The sequence below is a fragment of the Pomacea canaliculata genome, linkage group LG8, assembly GCF_003073045.1.
Source record: "Pomacea canaliculata isolate SZHN2017 linkage group LG8, ASM307304v1, whole genome shotgun sequence".
Lineage (NCBI taxonomy): Eukaryota > Metazoa > Mollusca > Gastropoda > Architaenioglossa > Ampullariidae > Pomacea > Pomacea canaliculata.
The window spans coordinates 15,066,651-15,091,943 of record NC_037597.1 but is presented as its reverse complement, the minus strand read 5'-3'; the positions used below and the strand labels follow the sequence as shown (position 1 = coordinate 15,091,943).

The 25,293-nt window shown below is 45.1% G+C and overlaps 1 protein-coding gene across 1 annotated transcript in view; it reads left to right on the top strand.

The window, feature by feature from the left end:
* Positions 1 to 1,100: 1,100 nt before the first annotated feature.
* Positions 1,101 to 25,293, top strand: part of LOC112570421 — a 39,218-nt gene continuing 15,025 nt past the window's right edge. The window contains exon 1 of the mRNA XM_025248836.1: positions 1,101 to 4,464. Coding sequence (XP_025104621.1) covers positions 3,380 to 4,464 — 1,085 coding nt within the window. The 5' untranslated portion in view covers positions 1,101 to 3,379. The remainder of the gene's footprint in view (positions 4,465 to 25,293) is intronic.

Below are 25,293 nucleotides of genomic sequence, written 5' to 3'. Positions count from 1 at the left end.
GGGATGAGGACAACGACATCGCTACAGTTGTTACCGATGACCTTTCTCTTGCCATAGCTATTTATATTCGTACTCGCTCATTTCCCTTTACAATATCGATAGTCTTTATTTCTTTTTTTTTTCAAACTCTTTTGTCGACATGTACCGTGTCGCTGCCGTGTATGTGCAGGTCGATGAGTACGTCTCCTCACTTATACCTTGCTTTCCGACAGCAAATGCTACTTTAATGTCTTTCCATCAGATCCGGTTACTGGACAGGACTGTGTGTTAACAACATCGTTCTTTCGATCTGTCCTTGCACAGTTCTACATTTTTTAAATTTTATTTCGCTCTACAAGAGGTGCGTGGAGGTGCAGAGTCTTCTATGAGAAAACTCAATGTAGTGTGTAGTAATTTTGTCCATCATAATTTTGTATAGGATTTTTTTCGGGGGATGTATATGTATTATTTGTTACACAGTCAAACAAGTTCATAAATGTTAAATATTAATGTTAAATAGGGTGCGTGCATGTCTCTAATGAGAATGAGTCTACGAATCAGAAAAGGTCGCGACGAACGTGAAAATAAAGAAGAAACCGTCGAAAGAAGGGAAGAAAATTAAGTTCCTCCTCCTCCTATCTATCTCTCAGAATCTTATAACTACTTATAAAAATGCAATGTTGTCTTCACACACACACACAAACACACACGCTGCAGCGATGTCAATAGTGTTTATGGCTCCGCTCTCTTTCCTCTTCGGTAATTCTTTTCGGTAATTCGCTCAAGGTTTTTCTCCTTTTTTTTTTCTTTTTTTTCCCCATCTTTCTTTCTCGACTTTTCGACCCCGAAGCACCACGGTGAAAGACATAAAGTCAGTCAATCCGTCCCTGGCATCCCGGCATGCAACGTATGCTTACGTGTCTGTCCCGTCACGTACCCGTGTGTGTCCTGTCTGTTCTCTCTCCCCCCCCCCTAAAGTTCCCCCCACTGTTATGATATACAACACAAATATATGTTGATATGAGAAAATATCCTATTATACACTGAATTTTGAGTTCAGATTTTCTATTATCCTGCGCGTTTCCTCATTTGTTCTGTGAATTGATTAAAAATATATATGTGGTACTGCTCCTACCAGCAACCTTTAAAAGGTCAGAGGTCACGGTAAATTATGTAGTGTCATAATGTCAGTCTTTAAAATAAAGGGAGAGGGGTCAGAAGGTACTGAAGACAATCTTTTAGGTATTTTATTTTTTCATCTGCAAACGACACATTTGTTTTGGCTGAGCAAGTGAGTTTGCGTGAGTGGTTGTGTATAATCAACAGGGAGTGTGTGATAGATAATAGGAAGAGAAGACAGTCAACGACTTGAGTGAGAACGACGTGGATCTTACGGGTGGCCATGGTCTGACACTAAGGACCATTGTACTCAGCACCCTAGTGTGCCAGATCCTGCAGGCCAACAACCTTTCTTGTTTACTCCTTTGAGGTGAAAAGGCCTGTTTACCTGCATAAAGAGTAAACTATGGCTGACATGGTGTTATTTACTCTCCGTCATGTATGATTAGCATGGGAACTGGCTTTGTTGGGTAATGTATGTTTACATGATAGTCGTCCCTCCAATTTATGCACCTGTCCTCCCGCTTGCTGTGTATATTACGTCCGTAAACTCAATGTAGAAATTGCCACGATTTAAACTGACTGAAAAATAATAAATGATTACAATTAATAATTAAAGCGTGGCCCCGGAAAGGTCATCTACCTCGTTGCCTGTACTGGCTTTCGTCTGTGCTCACATGTGTGTACACGCACACACACACACGCACGCGCACCTGCAAACCGTTTGGACTCGTACACAGTTTGGATTGCATGCTGTCTGGGAGGGAGTGTGGAGGGAGGGTGTATGTACCCTGCTCGCTGGTAAACGACCGCCCGTCCTGTTGGTTGGGGGGGCAGCCAGGCTTCCAGTCCCTCCAGTCTTCGCTGCCTCGCCGCTGGAGGTGATTGGGTCTACACTGTGCCCTCCTTTATCTGCCCGCCGACTTGTCTTAAGCTCCGTGCACCCGGTATTTCTGCGACGCACATAACGGGTCTCACGGTACCAGCTGGGGTAGGGGCTGCTGCTGCTCCAAACTCTTCTGGACCGACGTTCATCGCTTCTCAAACCAGCGCCACCTAGTGGAAGGTTTACAGTGTAACTTTTCACCTTGTTTTTAATTGTTATTCATTACTTTTTTGGAATTTTTTGAAATCTGTTGTCAGCCCCAACGTACGCCGCTAATTCACCAACAGCCAATGTTCGCCGAGCGAAGCACCCCCGAGATGGAGGGAAAGAGAAAGTGAGAGGAAACTAATTGTTCGGCAGGTGCACGAGGCTAGAACCACCTGTCTTTGCTGGATACTTTCTTCATTCGTTTGTGCGGGGCCAGGGCAGTGCCTGCCACGGTGCCAGAGTCGGCTGTGCATGGGTGGAGCTTAGAGACAAGGGATGGAGGGAATATTTGGAGGGGCTTCCTGCCACAGCATTGGACTGCACGCCAGCCTGCTTCGCTCGCCCGCTCGCAACGGCTTTGCTTTCGAGGCCGTACAGCAAGAGAATTCTTTGTTACTTCCAAACTAAATATCGTCTGTGACAGTTCGTTTGTGTTATGGTAAGGAAAAGGGGAAGAAACGATTTTTTTTCGTTGAGGTAGAGGACGGAAAAAGACAGAAGGAGGCAGGTAGAAAGATCAAAAGAGGAGTTATCTTCCCTGGTGGTCTTTTATTGATTCGTCATCGAAAGTGCTGTTGCGACAACTTTTTGGGGAAAAATTGTTTGTTTGTTTACAGTTCGGGTCTTCGTTCAGGACTTTTCTCGCCGACGAGGTGAAGAAGTTTGAGTGTGTTCGCAGTTTGCTTGCTCGCGCGGTTGTGTTTGTGTGTGTTACTGTCGGTCGGAGGAGTTCTCAGGAGTCTTCACTCTCCCACCTCCACCCCCTGGCATCCTCTGGGAGTTCTGCTGGAACTGTAGCCAGTCACTGGCCAGCACACGGAGGGCGGTAGTGGACGTCACCAGGGGCGGGTGTGGCCTGCCGTGACGTCCGCAAAAGTGACGCGTGGTCGGTGGGAGGTCGCTGGTGCTGGTGGTGGTAGTGGCGTTGGCGGCGGTGGTGGTGGTGGTTGTCGTGGTGGTGGTGGCGGCGGTGGTGGTCGGAGTGCTGCCGGCGAGGTTGTGACGCGGCGGCGCGGAGCCGAGCCGCCGTGGTTGTCGCCGCTGCCACTCACGGCAGCAGCAACGCGACGCAGCGACAGCAACGCGGAGGACAGCAACGGCGAGACTGATGTGTTGGTGACAGAGGAGGGCCGGGTGCCGGTGGTAGAGAGGCCCAGACGCCGGGGCCGCCCGTGCTCCGTCATTTTCATGCACGTGGGCGGATGTGGAAGTAGAAAGGTCGCGTGCAGTGGCCAGGCCACGTCCCCCTGCCCGGCAGAACAAAATGCACGCACGTGGATCATGGGTGAGCCAATGCCGCGCCTCCCCCACCTAGTGCTGCTGCTGGTGGCGGCCGTCCTGTGCCACCTGCCGGCCGTCAGGTGCCGAACTGCGCCCCTGCGCGCCCTTCCTGCTTTCTCTCACTTGACCACGGGGCAGGATCGTCACGCGCCACTGCTGCCAGACTCTAGGATCGCGACATCACACATGGGTGCCTCGCGCCGGGGACGCGACAGCCCAGTTTCAGACCTCTTCTCTCCCTTGTCGGCTGAAGACCCCTACTTCCTGCAGCGGCACCGCGTCTTTGAGCGACGGAAGCAGAAAAACCATCAACGTCATCGATGGAGCGATCGCCAAACCGTGCGACCCGACCAGGACAGTCCCCCGCTCCCCCGACAAGTGTCGCCTTCTTTCAGCCGGGATAAGGAGGAACAAGGTAGTCTGACCTGGACTGGACCTCGCCTCGTCAGAGCTCAGGTCACGACCGTAGTACCCATCGCAGCGCTGGGACCGTTCTTGCTGCACCCAGACTTGCCCCTCCAGCAAAGTTTGGAAAAAACTCTCGCCTCCAGGTCGATGTCTTCATCGGGAGGGACGGTCCGCTTGCACGTTGTGGACGTTCAGGTGCTGGATCTGAACCCTGAGAACGGAACCATCGCTGTGACAGTGCGGGGCAGCCCGCGACAGGTCCAGCATGTGCTTGACTCCGTCGCCATGCCAAAAGCGGAAGTGACCTCCGAGAGGACGGAGGAAGGTGCTTCTTCCTCGGAGGCGGCCGACGGTGGTGGTGTTGGTGCTGGTGCTGCCCCACGTTCGCACCCACGGAATCGCCGCAGCATCCGTAGCCTGGGCATCAGCTACGGGATGAATGGCCGCATCCGTACGCACATGCAGGCGCACCGCCTGTCCATCTCCTACCGACACGTGCAGCCCTGCACCTATGCTGACCGCTTCTACTGCATGAACGGAGGCACCTGTGTCTTTGTTGGCGCGCTGGATATCAAAACCTGCAGGTAAGCACTCTCACCTCTAGTCACGAACACCCACTAAATTCTAACCCCTCCCCCCTAGTCCCAGTCAGTGTTTATACATGTGATAAGATGTGTGTGTCAGTGAGTTAGTACACCTGCTCATCTCCATCTATCCCCCGCCATCCACCACACCTCTCTGGTTTGCCTCTTTCTGTAAAAGTCGATTTGTTCCAACTCTTGGTTTTTTCCTGTCAGAACTTGCTCGTGGGTTATTTCTTCACACCTCTGTTCATAGATTCTTTGATAGTCATCTGCAACAACTTGTTAAAGCCGATAAAAGCTTGATAGAATGTGACATCAAGCTTATTTCGTTCACATAGGAAAAGTAATAAAAAGGAGAGAAAGAGAGAAGAAAAAAAGAATAACTCTAAAACTATTTGTCGTCTTTTTTTAAAAGTTTGGTAATGGGAACAGGTGTGAGGACATCTAAAGGTGTGCGCGCACAATAATTGGAGACCTTGGTTTGAGTGCACTTGGAGCGTGCTCTTTGATGGCGGCGATTGAAAGCGGAACCCTTCAACTCCCCCTAACCCCACCACCACCCCTGACAGCCATTACCACCGCTACTACCTCCTCAGAGAAAAAAATACCAAGTCTGTAAACCACAACTCACCAACTCTGTCTCCAACTATTTCAAAAATGCGATTGAAATCCTGTTTGGTGCAAACCGTATACATTAACGAGTGGTGAGCTCTACAACTGGAAAGCAGAGGAGAGAAGAAACATTTTGTTTTAAATTTTGTTTGCTTCTATTAAAAAAAAAAGTTCTTAAAATTTTACACTACATGTTCAACTTTGCAGTGATTTTATTGCTCTATGAATCACATTCATTATAATAATTTCTCTAGGCTCTAACTGCGATTAGTCGACATTTGTACATGTAGACAGGCAGATAAATAAACTCGTAGACCTCCTGTCGGCCTGTTGTTGAGAGACAGGATGGAGTGGACGGACAGACACCCTAACGATGTAGTCAGCAGTAGGAAAGCAGATGAAAGTTGCCCCAAAGGTGTTCGTGAGCCAGTGAGCATCGCTGATGTTGGTGAAGATGCTGTTGACGACCGATCTGCTCACGATGATGACTGCAGACACAAGACCTGGCTTACCTGTCCCTGAATTGCAGACATTAGCAAAACGATATATTAAAAGGGGATTGACAGAAGAAAGGTGAAAAGGTTTCAATGACAGATGACGATGATGATTCAGATACGCGGTTGAGAAAAAGTCGATTTATCTGTAGATAGAAATCCTGTTTCCTGACTCATCCTGACTACCAAGATTTGTTGGGAGGGAGGGGTACAGGTGTCGGTGAGTAAATGGTTGAAAGGCTTGATTACTGATACCAATCACCGATCTCTAACAAAAGGATGCAAACCGTCCAGGATCCTGCTGGGATTCGTGGTTTTTTTTTTTTCCAAACTCATATTGCAGGTCCTGCACAGGTATAAGGGTATAAACACTTGAAAGGAAAGTTTATCGTCGCCCTTTTGATGTCTGGGTCCTGGGACTATTATCAAGCATTTTCACGGGGGACAGATATAGACAAAAGCACCAACGAACGAATGAAAGAACAAGATGAGGAAAGAGACCAAACTCAAATTGCTACGATGGGTGGGTGGAGCAGAAACAGCAGGGTGATGGGGCGAAGAAATAATAATTAGTAACGATGAATGAGAAATGGTACTACTCGACAGTGTGGGGAGAGACTTTAAAAACTCTGCCCTTTGCCAGCCAATGGCGATTAATAATTTGCACACATTATAGTTCAGACTGCAGGAGTTGGTTTGTATTAGTCAAAAGAAGAGCTTGTGACCTACGAGACACCTTGTGTGGGTATGAACCCGTTCAGCTTGGTTATCTGAGGTTCACGCAGGTCTTCACCCCTACCTTTGACCCCAAGTGCTTGGCGACTACGACTGATACACGGAAGAATCCCTCGCAAGACGGTGTACATGTGTCAGGGGACACAAAGGATTGGCCGGCGCTACGGAAACCTGTCTGCAGACAGACAGAAGGAAAAAAAAAACGAAAAAATGAACGGAAGTAAGAAGAAATAGTTAGTAAACTTAGTTCTAATCAATCCACATGAAAAGCGTCTGTTCTTCTGGAAAGGGAGACAAGTCCATGTGCAAACTGCACTTCCAGAAGAGTTGTAGGCCCCTGTTGCTGCACGGGGAGGTAATCGCTGAACGACAAGCTGGTCACGGAGCCCCCGCCATGGCATCTCGTTACGAGAGCTTTAATTAATGAACAGGACAAAAACCTCGTTATTCGCCGTTCTCAGACAGGAGATTGCGCACGCGCAGTAAGACAAGATGGCGCCCTTGACATTTAGCTATGGAATTTGGCAATCGCGCGCGAAATTTGTGTTTGTGCGTGCGTGTGCTCGCGCGCCATCACCTTGTCCAGGAACCTTTGCAGAATGGATGCCATGCTTCTTTGTTGCGTAGACTATTTTACTGCTCCTCTAGTTTAATAAACAATTTCTATGAGTAGGAGATTTTTTCCATTTATCTCTGATTCGAACCAGTTTGGTTTTTTCCCCATGTGTTCGATTCTCAAAGAGAAATAGGCTGATAAAGACCACACACAAAAAAAGAGTTTCTTCGTTTGAAAGACTCATATGACAAAGAAGTCAAAAGCTTACAACAGACGCGGATTCCAGATTGACATTCATTGTGGTAAAGGGTGGAGAGAATTAGCAGAACTTCACCAATATTGTACTGTAACTAATTAACATAACCGTCTAGGCTGCACGGGATCTTGCTAAACCATTTTGACTGCTGAGAAGAAAGCAAGAAAGAAGGAAAGAAAGAGCAGGATGATTCTCTATTTGTTACATTACAATGGTTGCTGTCTCTACGGCATTTTCCTATTTTTACATTCATATGAACTCCTCCCGAGGAATCCATTCTGACCACGTCTTCTCTTTTTGTCTGCGGTTAGCACTTTCTTGTGGAAAAGTCGTGTGGAAAATAAAAGTTAACATTTGCGGTAAGCGTTTGACAGGGATGATGGAGGAGGGATTTTTTTTCTCTCTCTCTCTTTTCCCCTCCCCTCACCCGAGATACTTTCTTCCGCAATTTTCATCAAAGCAGAAATATGTTAGCAACTGTGTCGGCCCCTTGCACAGACCCTCTTCCGCACACCTGTTCTTTTATTCCGATCACTCCCTCCATCGCGTTCGCACGCCCTTACCATGTGCTAACACGTGCGAGCGCATGCACACGGACCACAGCACCGACAAGGGAGTGAGGGATGGTGTTAGTGGGGGAGAAAGAGAGGTCGGGATCCCCGATGGCTCTACTAAGCCCTAAACGTGGACCCATGCTAACATCTGTTCCGCGTGCCAGGCCCCAAGCTGGCGTGTCCATGGCCGTTTCCGCGCTCACGGAATGTTACCATCAGGCTTAGCCCTCCTCCTCCTCCTCCTCTCCCCTTTCACAACCTATCCTCCGCCCTATCCCCCTCCCTGCCACAGCAGCTGTCAAGGAAACATCCTCCACCCACCCGCTTCCAGACGCCGCGCCTCGTAAATAGCTGAGGCCAGCCACCGAATCCGGCGGACTGGCGATGGGTGGGTAGGTGGGTGGGGTCGGTGTGAGTGGTGCGTCTGTGTATATGTGTGTGCGAGCGAGGATCATGGGAGGGTAGGGTGGGGTCAGAAATCTGCGGTCGAGCGGAAACCAAGAGGTGGTCAGTTGTCATTCATGTTCCACCCTCTCCCTAACTACTTGAGAGTTGCGCCGCCTGGCTGCTCGTGACACGGGTACTGGGAACCTTGGGTCTCTTGCTGTCTGAGGGTAGGTAAACTCGCCACGCCTGCTCTCTACCCAGCCACCACCCCTCCTTACCTTCCCCACCCTCCCATCTCAGCGGATGTGGTTTCCTGTGTCGGTAGGGGGCGTAGGATCAGCTTCGGAACTCAAGTAAAAACATGGCGGCGATGGTAAGTTAAAGTCGACTTATCTTCTTTCTGTTCGGCCAAAGCAACCGACCGCGAGTAGTCCCAGCGCCCTCTTCCTCCCTTCCCCACCCTTTTTAAAAAGAATTCTTGAGTTCACTTAGAACATGTGCTTATCACAGATTATATGGATTTCTGAAATTTATATTTGCAAAGCTTTTTTTCACCACCTCCAGGGAGACCCACCATCCCCCTACCCGTCTCTCCTCCCACCCCGAAAAAAAAAATTGAAGCACTTGATCTCTAATCGCCATGAGGTATGAGCACTTTCTTCGTCAAAACAACAACAAATCATGCAAGTTTGTAGCAAAATAAACAAATAAAAAAGCAAGAGAACTGGAAAGAGAGAGGAAATCCGTTTCAAAGTTCCTCGAAAGGAAACAGAGGGGGATGGGGAGTTGACAGGGTGTGTGTGGGTTTTGCGGGGGGAAGGCTTATCTCGTCCTCGAAAACTTGTTGTTTGGTCTGCCGACAAGACATCTCTCCTGCGCATCATTATTTAGAGCATCAGTTACCTACGATCATAAACCGTGTCCGTGATGAGGTTGGAGCGTTTTCATTACACCAGCACCACAGTAAACTTGCAAGGTGCAGTCCCCAGGGTGCGCATCACAACTTTCAAAAGAAGATTTTTCTACGCAAAGCCTGCGCTGGACTCATTTCACGCTTCACTGACGATCGAAGTGTAGAGGGATAAATAAGCAGGGCATTAAGATTTCTCCGTTCTTTATAATTTAAAAAAAAAATTTATTTGTGGTTCTTGGATTTCAAAGTACTTCAAGATTTATTGCAACATTTCTATCTCAAAGAAAGCAGACGATGAAAGTTGCATCAACAGAAATGTAGCAGGGTCCCTAAGCAACACATAAAATACCTCCCCCCTAATTCCTCCCTACCCACGTGTGCACACAGAGAGACAGAAAAAGCCGACGATGCGGGTTCACCTTCCGGTCATGAGACAGAGACAGATTTCTTTAAGTGGCTGGTGAGGAGTTCCTACTTTTCTGTCGGAGTCAACTCCCGCCCCTCCATCCTCCCTATGCCCCCCCCCTGGCACAAACATGGCTCGGCAATTTCCTTCTTGCCAAAGTCTCCCTATAACCCAGAAAAACAGCTTTTGACAACTTCTCCTGTATGATGGCGCTCTCCCCTTCCTCCCGCCCTCCCCTCCACCGACACGTCCCAAAATGTATTCAAATATTTCACACTTTCCAGTCGCTTCAATTCTTTTAAATAAAAGATGGGGATGGGGAATATTATCTTATTTTAGCAAAATAATAACTCCCAACTTTAGTTTTAAAAAGGTCCAGCTGACAATAACGCTTTGTTCATGATGAAACTGTAGACAGTGTTGATCCAATCGAAAACATCCTTACTATTCTAATTAATTACTGAGTTGGAATAAAAGTTTCATTCATGGGCAAGGTACCGTTGACAAGAAGGTTCATTGATACCCTATCCTTCACGATACAAACCTGAAGGTATGGAATCGTCATCATACAGCAACTTCCGGGACATTCTGGACATCAGTTGCTTTATCTGACAGACACGAGAGAAGGTTGCCAGGGGCCCTTTGCAACAACAACAACTGAGAGGCTGTAGATGGTTTTATTGTCTCACCTGTCCAGCTCGGTGGTGTAATCTGTACTTGTGAGATTAATGTCGGGTCAACCGCTCGGCTGGACGGTCCATGGCATTGATAGGAGGCAACGATACAAAGGAAGTGAGGCGTGCACTTGCTGACCCATGGTGGCCCGCAGACACGAGGACCTGACTGACGTAGAGCTGGCAACCAGCACCTTCTCACTTCAACTTACACTCGGAAACGAGAAGAGACGAGAGAGGCAAGACTTCCAAACACAACACCATCTTGCCTAAGTTAGAACAAATTAATTGGCGACGACGTCTTGCCAGTTCGGTGGTGGTGGTGTGGTGGTGGTGGTGAGAGAGGGGATATCGGAGAAAAACTTTTTTCCTGTCCTCTGCCCCACTTTCTTAATTTCTCGACACACCGAAGGATGTGAACCGTTTGTGCTTTGGGTATCTAACAAGTTGCTTAACCACTTCGGTCTTTCATCTTCAATGATTTATTGCACGTCTGCTCAAAACCTTAAAACTTTGTTAATTAATGTCTCTGTTAGAAATGGCGGAAGATCGGTTTTTAGTAAAACATGGAATTCACGAAACGAATGTCTGCGCTTTAAAGGGTAATCCAAGATAGAGATGAAATTAAGGTTTTTGCAAGAATCCAGTTCTGTGAAGAATTCAGTTCGCTCCACGAGTTAAATACAACATGTAATCATTTCCACACAACACCCCACACCAACATCATCTACAAGGAGTCTATGAATCGTCTTGAACGGCAATCGTCGCCAAAACAGCAATTTTTGTCTCCATTGCTGACTCGCAACTTAACAGCAAAACTTAGCCATGATGAAAATAAATTTTAAGTGAAATATAAACACAATTTCAACCAGGTAATACGAAAAGCTGAACTAAAATAAACATGACAAGAAATCACTATCACATTGCTCTAAACCAAACTTCCCCATCTCCCCGAAATTAGTAGAAGTCCGTCTCATTTGTTGCAGCAAGTAATTTAAACTTTGAAAAAGTTTTTGTTTTTACCGATGCTAGTGAGTCTTCGTCATCGTCCGATACTTCCGGCGAACGTTTGACAAAAATCCTTTCACCACTTAGCACCAGCTATCGTCCTGGCTTTGACTTCAACTTTGACCCAACCGCTTGGGAAAGTAGTGCGCCGGGATGATTTATTATCATCGCTTCTTTTAATCTGTTCTTGACTTCAACCTGATCCAGATGGCGCAGCAGGCCTCGCTTGTTTAATCATCCTGCCGCCTTAATAAGAGTGCGGCTGGAAGATGACCCAGCGCCCACGGTGACTGGAGTCGAGGTGCAGGATGTTTGCGCTGGTGGGGTATCTGTTTTTTCTGTCGGACCACCTACCCGGGGTTCCCTTCTCCACTCACCCAATCCCACACAAGCACCATCGTACACACGAACACATTTATTGAAGTGGGTTTGTCTCATACCTGTGTACACAAGCTCGCCGAACACACCAGGTGTGGTAGAATAGTCACTCTACAACCCCAAAAAAACTTGTTTACACCTAACATCACGAACTAAGGTACCCGAACAATTTTCCCTACAATACAAAGATAACCCGGTAGTCGGTTTGGTGGAATTCGTGACCGAGTGTTTTTAACTCCCATCCTTCACTCTTTCCATCGTTTCTACGTCAGCTTTGTGGTGCACAGATGCATAATAATGGTAATTGTCGACCGATTTCCACCCGCAGCCAAGGCGGCAATCCCCTAGGGAGGGAGGCCAAGACCCGGCAAGGGTGCAAACCTGCGCATACTTTCGGCGGTGACAAGTAAATTGTTTTTCTAGGCCTTGCAGGAGACCTAGGAGCGCGTGTTCGACTCCTTGTCACTGCGCCAAAGCGAGGACCAGCCCGCGCTCCTGGCGTGCCATTCCCCTTTCATAGCATCTGACCTCTGACCCCCGAGCATGTCTTGGTACTAAAAACGCCACCAGCCTTCTCCTCCGTGTTCCCAGGCGCGCTGATGAGGCGTCGCGGCTTGCGCCATGGTGGAGCAGTTCGCAATCAGACGACAGTGTGAGCACCATTGCTGCTTCCTGAATATTTCAGCTTCAGTGGGTGCACTTTTGAACCCAAGCATCTCTTGTTTTGTTTTTTTGTTTTTGTTTTTTTCCTCCAGGAATGAAAGGTCGGGCTGGAAATAAGTTTGCAAGAGTTTAAGACTGAAAGTCGTACTGGATTTGCTGATCCCAGTCTTGGTCCCATGAAATCTTCTTGCTCTCTCTCTTTTTTTTTTTTTTGTTGTTCATCCACCTTCTATCCTTCGGTTGTGGAACTCACTGTGTTCTTTCAGTCTTCTTCCTTGCTTCCTACAGTCTTGTTTTCTTTATTTTATGTTTGTTTGTGACGACACTTCTGATACAAGGCCTTAATTGTATCCTTTTCGTATCTTTGGTTTCTATTTTTTGGACATGTTTTATGGCTACATCGACAATTAAACTGGCGATAAGTAGATAATTCTTTCTCCCACTCTCACTTACCTCCTTTCTCTCTCTTACATGACAATAAGAATAATATTTTGTATACATTTATAGCAATAATTATGTCAACTTGATCTCATAAAGCTATTCCCATGAGACAATAAAAGTTTCGTGCGAAACGAGAGACAACAAAGACTTATTCGAAATAATTTGGGGTTGGTTTTTTTTTTTAATTTTTTGTGGAGGTACAGAGATTTGGGTGTAAGCACCGTGTAATGAGGTCGGCCCAGTCACTCAAAGTATAACATCCAGCTTGACCTTAGAGGAAGTCTTGTCTGATGGTGGTCGTGTTCCTGGTATTGCACTTTCTGAAGCCCTGGAAGTAAATTAAGATAGGATGAACCCTTTAATCTAAATTGGTGCCAGCGCTGATAGGTGAAGTGTTACGTTCGCACATTCACACCACAGTCGCAGTGCGCCTCCCTGGCAGGTGGAAGCCGGAGACGAAGGGGGGAGTCCTGCCGACGAGCAGCATCAACAGCTTTCACGCCCAGCAGCAGCTGGGAGAGATGGAGGATGAGCTGAGGATGTTTGGCGAAGTTTGCACAGGTGGTGGTTGCCTGTGTGATACAGCAATTACTTCATCCTGCAGAGAGCTGCTGTCGATGTCCACGATGTCCATTGGTTCAGGCGGACCGCTTCCTTTTTCTTGCAATCCCCTCCCATCTTTAAGTCGGAAGAAGTTTGGGAATGGATTTTTTTTCAGGTTCTTGTTTAGTCGTTGTAAATTCAGTTTACTTGTGACATTGAAGTCAAGCTTGTGAAAAGCTATTGACTGTTGTATCATCGGGTATTCTCAGTACAAAGTATCGGTTGGTAGTCCAAGGACCGGAGGATGTCCTTTGCAACATGATTCTCTCTCTGTTTTCCTCAACGTCGATTTGTGTATTCTACGAAGAAGCCACCTCAAAGTTCATTGATGTGTTTCTTCATCGAACACCAAGAATTACTTGAACGTATGTGAATGTCAATTTTTTTTTTCTTCAACGATGATGACTTCGGATGTGGCATGGACATCGTAGTCTGCAATGGATGTTTGCAACGCGAGGTTCAGGAGCGTGTGACGCGAACAACACTTCAATAAATTTGTTATTTTCTGTTTTATGAACTGGAAGGTTTTGTTATTGTTCTTACATACGACGCCTAACCTGTTCTGTAACTTCAGAAATTAATCGAGCGGAAATCAACGAGGCATAGAATAATGGCATGAAACACAGACCATACAAAAAAATATCAAAAATAAATCAATCTTTCAAAGTCCCGAAAGGACAGGTATCTCAAGACCAAACTTCTATTATCTGTTGTAGTTGTAGCTTGACACCGACAGACAATTTAATGTTGCTCACAGCCATAAACATCTGAAAGATTGGCGACATTAAATATCTGACAAAGAGGCGATGTGATCCACCCGACAGACTTCTGAGCCTGATAAAATGACAAAAATTTTACATTGTACACTAAATTCATGGTTTTGTGTTCTCCTTGGAGAAATCGTTTAGTCTATCACTTTGAAATATATTTTCATTCCGCTGCTACGCTTTATGTGCATGCGAGTGTCTGTGCCTTTTGTAGCAAAAGTTTTTTTTAAATCTTTTATCTAGGCAGGAAGGAAGGGAGAAATGGGTGTATTGTATGGAAAATTGAGTAAGACGAAGAAATAAGAGATAATGCACGTGTCATGGCGTGTTACCGCACACATAAATAAAAAAGCCTGCCTTAAAAAGAAATCCAATCCCAAATTCAACACCTGACAATGGAAACTTCCTGTGGTTAAGAGGGCCGAGAGAAAAAGTCTCGCTGTTGCAGCTGTGGTGCTTGAAACTGTTTCTAGCAGAAAATAATCAGTACGAACTGCTTCGCTTTTTTTCTCTGTTTGTGAGAGCGGTATTAAATAGAACCCAGCTGTCGGTTATTTATGACGCGAACGGTCGCACTAAAAAGAAAAAAAGAAAAAAATTCCAAGTGTTGGTAGATCTCGTTCAAATCTCGTTTAAATCTCGTCCTTTCGCGGGTCGTCCGAGAAGCACCACGTTTAACTTTCTAATTCCGGAAACCTTTCGCTGCCTATTAAATGCGTGGCACTTTGCGAAAGCTATTGTTTAGACCTGTACTGTCTGGTTAGTGGGAACAGAGCTCCACCCAGACACCTGCAAGCCCTAAATCCCTTCTCGACTGGCGTCTGTTCGCGAGGACTTAAGTGCCTTCTCCTTCAAGTCCAGCGCTTAGTTAAGTTGCCCACTGATTGCTCGGTGTTTCTCATGCTGTCTGGCCCACCCGGGGTGGGGTGTTTACGGAGGTCTGAAATGGCTTCGATGAAAAGGGCGCGGAATAGGTTGTAAACAATGTGTGTGCATGTGTCAGGAGAATGAAAGAGTTTCGTCTGAAATGTGTGCCTTGCTTGGCGATACGTCTGGAACTATTTTAAACCTGTCTGTTGTCGGATCCCTTTGTTCTTCTGTGGAGTTTTTTTGGTTTGTTTTTTGCATTATTCCTTTCTTCAATACCTATTTATTTTATACACTACTCTGCCCATCCATTGAAGTTTTCATATAAAAGGTAGAAAAAAGAAAAAAGACACGGTGACCCTTCCATCCTTGCGTTTCATAGGGTATGGTGCTCATTGTCGTTTAAGACTTGGACGCCAGTAAAAGTGTAAATGTATTTATCGTATTGTTGTGATAAAGCTGTGAATGCAACACAATAAACTTCTGGGCTCATGGACCCACCCCTACGCGGCTAATCCACGTTAAACGGTCTTGGATAAAGGAGACAATGGAGGACCAGATGCCTTATCTCTACAAGCGCGTGTTTGTCAAAGGTCGGTTCATGTATCATTGTGTGTATAGACAATATAGTGCTTTATTCCCCACAGTGCATGGGTTCTTAGGAATACAGTGTTAGTAGGTTAGTTTTGTTGTTTTAATTTTTTTCACTAGCGTCTTAGTCATTTGGTGTGGTTGAAGAACCCATGTCGTTCTACTCCAGCTTCAGATCATAGGTGTGGGAAATGATTGTCCACTAAAAAAAAAAAAGTTTCACGGCTTTTTTCAGAGGCGGAGGTAGGGAGGGAAAAGGGGACTTTAGTCTCGAACTTTCACCCCCGACTTCAACTAAATGTTAACAAGAATGTTAACAGTCGTATAAACTGTCCCTCCCCCACCAACCCCAGTCCGTGTGTGTTGATGTGTCAGCAGGGCCGTGTGGCTTCTGAAGTCTGACCCATAACCCGACCTGCGGTGTCCTGGCAAGTGTAATAGCTTCTCCCTACAGGTGCGCGCCAGATGATGACGTCCCCTGCGAACACCTCGCTGACGGGCAGGGCACGCCAACACCGTGTGCCACCAACACTTGTCTTCGTGTTCTCTCGCTTGTTGGAAGGTCGGGCAGGCAGGTGCGAGGAATCTCGAGAGACCGATCAGGCAGACGACTGGGTTTGTCGTGAGAAACGAGATTGTCACTGCAGGTCTTCGTTAGAAACGTTGTAGGTGTCCCTGTGTCTGTGATCTTAATGACCGTGCAAGACCTCCACTGTCCCTCCTTGACAAATATATGAGGACGACCACATTTTATATTTGTTCTTTGCTGAATGCGTGATATTTCTTAGATCGTCCTTAACAGTTCCAGAATGTCCAGGTCTAGTTCACAGAGGAAGTCAGGGCCATGAACTTGTCCAGTAACCAAGCTTATAAAATTCAGATTACAGAGATTACCACGTCAGTCTAGAAAAATAAACAACCTCAACTTTCTGTTTGGCAATAAGGAGGTAGACAATTTTTTTGCCAAGTGTTTTACTTCCGCTTAAAAAAATTAGTTTTGCAAAGGTGTTATTTAAACCAGCGCACTTTTGCAAAAGTTATATGTTGTTGTTTTTGTTGTTGTTAATCGTGCATTCTTTTATATATATCTATACACTAGTGCAACATTATTTCCTTTACGATCGGGTTAAGTTCCTTTTAAAATACTAATTCATAAATATGAGTACATAATTATGCTTACTTTTCATGAAAAAAGCCTTCAAACATCGTCCTTCTCACCTGCCATTAGGAAAGTATTATTGTTAATAAAATATAAATACATTTCAAATGTACGTTTGTCTCACATAAACTCCTGTAAATTTTTAGTTAGATGGTTAATTTCCCGTATTACAATTTTATTTTATAGCTATAGTAACTGCTGATAATGACTATTTACCGTTAAAAATAAAATAACATTTTTAATATTGCATACACATCTATCGATGTAAAAACTTATTTATTCCTTATTTAGCTGTATTTAAAATGTACTATTTACTTACTCGCACGTGTTACGTTTGTCACCATCAAGTCTGATTTAGTTGTGTCGAGCATGTACATGAATGTACATGAAAGTTATGAGAAGTGTGAGAGTACACAACGACCTCGCCTTGGCCACCCCAAATCAAACAGTACATTGGCCATACTCCGTTGTCAGGGTGTTCCAAACACATTCCTCCACAAAACAAACCACAACAGTCCCGAGGCAGGGGAGGTGGGTGATATTGATTGGTCGTTGATTTGTGTGTTTGATTCCTGCTGCCGTGACAAACTAAATAATGAATAGCAGCCAACGGATTCTAATGTATCGGCGGCAGAGCAAGTCTGCAGGATGGGCGTCTCCCTTCATATTTGCCAGTCGTATAAATATACTTCTGCTTTGACGATGGTTAGAAAAAAAAGACAGTTTTGGAAACTGTTATAAAATACTCCGAGAATATGATTTTTGTGAGTTTTTTTTAATGTGTTTAATGAGTTGTTGTTTTTTTTTTTGTTTTGTTTTTTTTTTTTTTTTGGTTTTTTCTGTTTTGGTTAGGAAAATGCGCACAATGGAGTTTGGCCGAAAGGGTTAAGCCTCAGAGTAGAATACTTTAATTTATTTATTTATTTTTTTAGTAGTCATACAGAAAGTAATGCCTGTCTCACCCTGTGTCAGAAAAATACACAATTAGGCAGTACAAATATTACCAGTAATTAAGGACTCTACAGTGCTGTTGTCAGGTGTTCTCAGGTGAGGGAGTGAGCGGCCGGCCATGAGGTGCGCGTGTCCTCAGCAGTGTAACCGGTCGGCGGATCTGCCGGCTCCAGCGCTTTACTTAGTAACACAGATCGATCGAGTTCGCTCAAGCGTGTCCCAACCTAACTGCGCCTCCACCACCACCGCCGCCTACGCCGGCGACGAGTGGGGTGGGTACGTCACCACCACCGCCACCGCCACCACCGTCGCCACCACCGCCGCCACCACAGCCGCCACACACACACACTTTCTCTCTCCCCCTCCCGTCAACGGCCGGCGAGGCCAGGCAGCAGGCGCGGAAATGAGTGGTGGCCACAATACGCCAGCCCGCCGAGGACCGGACCGTTAAACAAACAAGAGCTTTTTAGTGGCCTCACACACGCGGCGTCGCCACCGGTAGAAGATGCGGAGCTTGTTCAAGCAGAGCGCTTCTGTTTGAAGATCGCACCCTGTGGCAGGTATTATTTTATGTTTGAGAGAAGAGCTGGGAGGGTTAGGGTAGGGGAGGACAGGAGCTTTTGCAATCTGTGCGAACATCCTCTCGGCCGGCCATTGTCTTCGCGACTGTTGATGCCCACCTTCGTTTGTTTAGGTTTTACAATGGACGGACACTCGTCTTTGATCCTGGAGGGTTGCGCGATGAAAGTGAGAAAACGACAGGAGGGTGATATGTTGTGTTTGATTGACATTTGCGTCTGGAAAAGATACATGGGTTCCGGGTGGGGACCGGGAGGGGAAGGAAATCGACGTGTCACCTAGCGGCAAAGACGCACAGAGGCCACGTGACAAGGGTAACGGGAGTCTGGCACAAAACTGTGATTGGTTGTTGGAAATCACGTGTGTTTGGTGAGAGGATGATGGATAGGGTGGATGCATGGCAGGTATAACGCAGTCCGTGTCTTGTCAAAAGGGCGAGTTTAATTCAGTGACTTTGAACTTTTGGTGTTGTGGTGGAGGAACAAAAATGTCCCTACGTTCCTTTTCTTAAAGTTTTAATTGCAACCCTTATTCTTTTTAGGACTTAATTGTATTCTCACACAATCTCACGTGTAACAAGTCTCAAGAATCAGTTGGCCAACAGCGAATTTTTTTTTTAACTTGATGTAGTTTCATGATATGAAACTTTTTAAATCGCATTTTGGAAAATTAGCTTGCAATTAGCGATACTTGTACCATCAAGGATCCATTCATATAAACATACATATATGTGCACTTACAGATGAAGGTTCATATGTATGTGTGCTTGTTGGCGGACAAGTGGAAGCGTGTGTTTATTCCCGTGTTCCATTAAAAAATTAATTATATAGTGTCTACCACAACATTAATTCTGCTACAAGTGCTGGCCCATTAAATGTGACAAACAGCATAAACTTTAAAAGTTACATGTTAAGTTAAAAAAATTTCATTAGAAAAGACCAAACCCTAATTTTTTTTTAAATTAAGAAATGAAAGGGAAGCACGAATTATTAAGTTTACTATTGGCTTATAAAAATTAAAAACAAAACTAATTTTCTTAGTCTTCAGTTAATGTTTCTACACTTCCTCTCTCCACTTCATTTTTCTCTCTTTCCGTGCTTACATTTTTGCTCTTCGGGGTTGAACTTTGGACATCTAGTCATTAGGAAGATCGGTCGTGGTCTTACCGGCAAATAAACGATAGTTTTGGTTGCTTCATGAGAAATATTTTTTTGTCGTCGTAGTCGACGTGGAATTTGGATCCTGATGATGACAAGTGGCACATTTTAAATATCCATGTTTTCCACTATCTTTTGATTTTATCAAAGTAGTTTACCTTTCAAGGTGGTAAATCATCAATCAAAAGCAAAAAAAGTGGACAGACGGGATGGAGTGGAGTTTGACAACGGGTAGTGACAGTAACATTTACACAGGTGATCTGGCATTCAAACAGAACCAAACCTCCCACAAAACCCCCGTTATTTCAGAAGATTGTAAAGATAATATTTGTAATTACACTCTCTCTTGCTGCAGTCATTATACCTCCTCCAGCGGATCCTCCATTCAGTAAAGTGTGAAGCTCTTTAACTGCTGCAAGGCTTTCAAGGGGTTCAACATCAGACCCTTAAAAAGTAGGAGTCTAAATAGCCCCTTGTTTGACAAAGATTTCCTGCCGCAGTGAAGAGCCTTTCAGTTCCCCATCCACCCAGCAAAAGTCTCCCTCGTTAAGGAATTTCCGCCAGAGAAGACGAGGAATCCGGTCTGGCCCATGGAGGTGAGGAGGGAGGAGAAGAAATAAAGCGATTCTGTGTTAGAAAGCATAGGACTTCCGACTGCGAGACAGAAAAAAGTAATTCCTGTTTTGACAGAGGAGAGAGATCCGTGGAGGGGCAGACAACTGGAATTCCTTTCTCCGTAAAGATCGTTTCATTTGAAATGAAAATAAAATAAAAAGAAGGAAGGATCCTGCTGCAAGGACAAAGGCCGTACTTTACTGTTTTCGAAAGACTTCTGCAAAAACGGAGAAGAACCTGTTTGTGTAAAGTTTTGAAAAGGAATTTTTTTTTTTTAGTCAGGATGGAGAACTTCCTTTGAAGAGTACTTCCGTTAGCAATTGCAGTAAGTGAAAGTGGTTAATGGAAGTCAGAAGAAAATGTTTGTCTGTTACAAAAAGTATTTAACGCGCATACATCGTCGAACTTAAAGGGTATGTAAGGGTTAAAAACTTAAGTTGATTCCGAGGACTGAAAACCAAGCTGGAAATGCGAGAATTTTTGCAGAAAAACATGAATTATCAGTCATCGAGATTATTCAGTCGTGAAGTGTATAGCTCCATACTTTCAAGTGTTATCGAAAGGATTTATTTTGTCTCTCAAAAATAAAATTTGTCATTCTTCAGAGAGAGAGAGACAGAAATTGTGTGTGTGTGTGTGTGTGTTGCATAATTAAGCACGTTTTTCTTCCTCGGAAACCTGTCAGTTTGCAAAAAGTAAAAATTATTTACCGCTTTTTGTGATGTGGACTGCTGGGAGAGTGGTCTGACATTCCGTCTTTTGATAAGCTGTACAGATCTTGTGGAAATTTAAAATAAAATGCTTCTAGAACCACTTTACATTCTTTTTAAAACAAAATGGGACCGAAAAAGCAAACACAAGCCTTAAAATATCAGAAGAAGCGCGTGCACAAACACACAAACACACAAATCGATGACGCATTCACGATTTACTCAGGATTAAGCTGGCGCGCGTCTTGTGTACCTGGATAAAAAAAATAATAGAAATATGAAGTGCCATCATAGAAAGTGCATTAGCCAGGCGTTTGATAAATGTTGGGAACGGAGTTCAGTAAACAGCGATCCCTACCCAGGGTGTAATGGAGCGGACGTCTGGCCTGTTGGTCTGACCAATCAGAACTCGTTTTACATCGAGAAGCAATTCACGTCACTTTTCCTGCCTGAAGTAGCGGGTGATCAGTGGGTGATCTGGGTGATCAGGGTGATCAGGGTGATCATGGCTTGCTGCTTTGTCGATTGCGCGAGGTCGTGAAGTCAAAATGAGTCCTGCATGGTTGTCACGAGTTGGCAAGATTTTTTTTCTTACATTTTTTAAGTCACTTTTTATAGACGTTTGGATCTTTATCTGACCGGGGAAATTCCATACAAGGGAGGGAAATAACACGAAGTGGAAAGTGCATTAATGAGTTATTCCCCCATGAGAGTTGTTCGATTGCTTTGTGTGTATTTGGATAAGAGTGACATTCAGATTCAGATTCGGTCATTCACTGCATTGCTCATTATGAGCTGTGATGTCTTGGCATCTTGATACCAAGAACTGGAATTTTATATGGTTGGTTTATTCATTTATTTGAAAAAAATAGTTCTGTATATATTTCTTTTCTAATGCAGCATTAGGGCCTTTAGAACACCTCCCCCCTATATACTCCCCCACCACCACCTTATGCGACAAAATGAACTCACACTCAACATAATTATTTTTTTTATAAAAGTGTGTGTATATATATTTATATATATTTTACGTGATACGTCTTTTTGTACTCCATGACTGATGAGGACGCTAAATAATTGGATAACCTTTTGGTATATATTATCTATCCACCGGTCTGATATAGCACAAAAGGATAAAACACCGAGTTGTTTGTATGGAACACTGAGCACAGGTGTTGAATAAACAAGATAACCATGTTTATGTCGACGCTTATTCGCTATCTCTTTCACTTAATAGAATTAGAAAACGCGAGTCCCGAATTACCATTTTAATCTCCAGAAGATGCCATTTCGACCAGAAAATAGTTGTTTATTTTATTTATTTATTTATTTATTTTTTTGTTCCTTAGTGTAAAAACAAGCAGCTCGATGCCTATGACCGACCCCCATGTAGTTCTTGTTAGAGAAAAGAAGAAGCTATGCACCGCTCCTGGCAGTTGATGTCAGACCGTATAAATGACAGAAAAGGCAAACACACAGCACCGAAAGGTTTGGCATCAGTATTTCGAAAATTATTTGCCAGACGACGAATAGTAGTTTCGGAGGGAAATGATTTTTGTTTTTAGTTTTTGCTGTTGTCTTTCTTCTCTCTATTCTGTTCAGGATACCTTTCTCTTGTTACGAACATGGTCTTGCTTCATATCAATGCTGCACTGCGGTTTACGCTCATCATGTCCTCATCCACTCGCCCAAATAGGAATAAAGTGTGATAGTTATTTGGAAAATATTATTTCACGGTGCGCATGAAAGTGAGGTCTGTCATGGCGGATTGTGGTCACCTTTGGGGACCTCACTTCGGACTGGCCCAGGATGTTGAGGCCCGCAACGAACTTGTATTACTGGACTGCTGGAAGACTTCCCGTTAACTACCAAAACGAGGCAGGTGTGTACAAAGCTTCCGGTTTTAGTCACATTCATTGTTTACGCTCGCCAAGACTAACAGGGGAGAATCTGGCAAGAGGTTAAGAGTTGGTCTTGGCAGACAGACAGCAGTCCACCCATACACGTCCATGGGCACACGTATGTCACACGTATCTATATATGTCAGCTGCGAGTACGCTAGGTGTCATTACCTAGCAGCAGCTCAGCCTCCACACTCACACACACCCCGGTAAAATTGCCCACCAGATGGCGCCCATAGCTTCCTACGTCTGCGTCGCAGCATCAGCAGCAGCAGCAGAGCAGCTTCACACCGGATGTTGACGACGTTGAGAGTATTTGAAAGTGCAGTTTGCCGGGCGGAGAAGCTAGAGGATGATGTGCGGATAGAGAGAAGGGTAGAGAGAAAGAGAGATTAAAAGTTGAGTGACCGACTCCCAGTAAAGTAGAGAGAGAGAAGAGGGGAGGGACAAGGGATTGAATGACTGACTCCGATAAAGAGAATCTTTGTGTCGTGAGTGCGTGTGTTGTGGTTGAATGGCATACTGAGATAAAGTGAATCATTGTTTGTGTGTTCGCGTGTGCGTGTGTGTGTGGCGAACGCGTGCAAGGACGTGAAGCCAAGAAGAGTGCTGTAACATCTGGTCTCGGTATCAGGTTGTAGCCGCCATGTGGCATGCCGTTTCATACCGCGGTTTGTATCACTCCCTAGGACTAGTTCGCGAGGCATGGAAGAACATTCCAGACGCAAGAAAATGGGGAGGGATATCAGGCGGAGGCTGCCGGGCTGATTGAAGAATGTGCACTCTTGCAACTTGCTTCATGACCGTCCCCCGATCCCTCCTTCAAGAAAAACGTTAGTGCGCCGTGGTTACAATACTAGAGGCTGTAATTTTTTGGATTCGAACTTTGGACAAGAAACGAAACGATAAAGGGAAAAAAAAATCAAACATGGGGTTAGCGATTGTGCGGGGGAGAGAAAGGAGGCCACAAAAAAAAGGAGGTAATCATAACATGACTAATTTATGAGTAGGTTTGTGTACTTCCATCTGGAGCAGCATCCCAGAGGACCCTGCAACCCTTACTGCTCGCCTATAATTAGCTAAGATGGTGAGCAGTGAGCAATAGCTGGGTGGCATGGGGCTGTTGCGGTCTGTACAACCTTGTGTTCGATCCCAGAAATTGCATACCTCCCTCTTCTAACTCTCTCTCACCCCCTCCCTCTCTCTCGCCATTATTCTCTCGTCTCGGAATTTCCTTGTCCCCACACATCGTCATTCGTCCAAATCCATCGTGACATTTGCGTAGATAGAAAAATTAGAAAAATACCGTGCTACTACACTCTTCGTGTTGACCTTTTCTCAAGCACCTTTGCTATCCACAAAGAACAAATATTAATAAATATGTATAAAAAAAGCAGCAAAGATTTACCCGGCGGTACTTGAGGGACTGAACCATTCGCAGAAATAATTACCCTTGCACCCTTAGTACAGATGCCTATCAACAACTTACTTAAAATCAGATAAGTAGGTCTCAATTTAGAGAGCAGGACTTCATAGAAATCTTAAAAAAATAGGGTCAAAACTCAACAAATTATAAATAAATAATATATCCTGCTTAGTTTCAAACAAAACGACTAGATTATATACACAGCCTAAAAGTATTTTGCCAAAGATGTGTGTGGTAAACTTTTCTTTAACCCAGGTCTCTTGGGTCAAAGGTTAGAATGGTAGCAACCCCCACCATAGTGTTAAAGGCACAAATTTTCACCGTCGATATCTTTTTATTATTAAAAATTAACTTCACGATGTCTAAGAAGAATGTGACCTGTTAGCACCATAGATACATCGACGTCCACAACCTCCATTCTCATAACGAGGAATATGAAGTCGGATGATAAACAAGTAAACAAGCGGCGGGATAATCTGTAGGAGGCATGGGATGGAGAAACCCTTTTTTTTTTTTGTGGCCGTTGTTTCCGTTTGCGGGGTACAAGCTATCTTGACGTCACGCACCGAACCTTTTTCCTACCCCTCTACCTTTTCTACCCTTCTGCCCCTCCCGAAGGTCGGTGACACGGACACTGTACCTCGACTGTTGACAGAACTTTTGCTGCCGACCGACGACACTAACAGATGAGCCACCGCGCGCACCGTCTTGATCTGCATGGTTGAAGCGGCGAGAGGAAGTGGAGGTAAGGGATGGATGCTCCCAGCGCCCTGGTAACGGAAGAGAGGGGGGGATGATGCTTTAAGCCGAGCCAGCAGCCCTGTAAACAAGCACCGCATGTGCAGAGAAGGAGCAGCGTACTCGAGACGAGATGTGAACCTTAGGCTCCCGATCATGACTGTGGTGGTGATGGGACGAGCACAGCACCATGGCAGGAGGGTCGGTGTAATTAGGGGGTAGAGGGGTCTGACTCGATCTTTTATTTCAGTCATGCACGCGTGCACACACACACATACACAAAACAGTGATGAATTCGTGTCTTAGATTAAAGAAAGTTTATTTTTCCCTTATCGCCGCATTATTTTTCACTCGATTTAGTTGTGAGCCACCAGACTAGTTAATGATTCCCCACTTAATTTCCCGTTGAGATTATAAACAAACACTGGCAACAACCACCTTGGCCTCGTCATTCAGAGAGAATACTTCAGAGAGAATTGTGGTTTACAATGTTGTGTCGGTACTGATAGTGTGGCGACTGTTGACTTACTAGTAATTACATAAACTTCTTCTTCAGGTAAGGGCAAGAGGAGAGAAGCCACTTGCAAGGGAGACTATTTCCTCCTCGCGATTTGCACAGTGGCAGGGGTGGGGTGGGGTGGGGGGCAGCGTCCCCTAAAAAAGAAATTGAGGAGGCAAGACTGTGAGC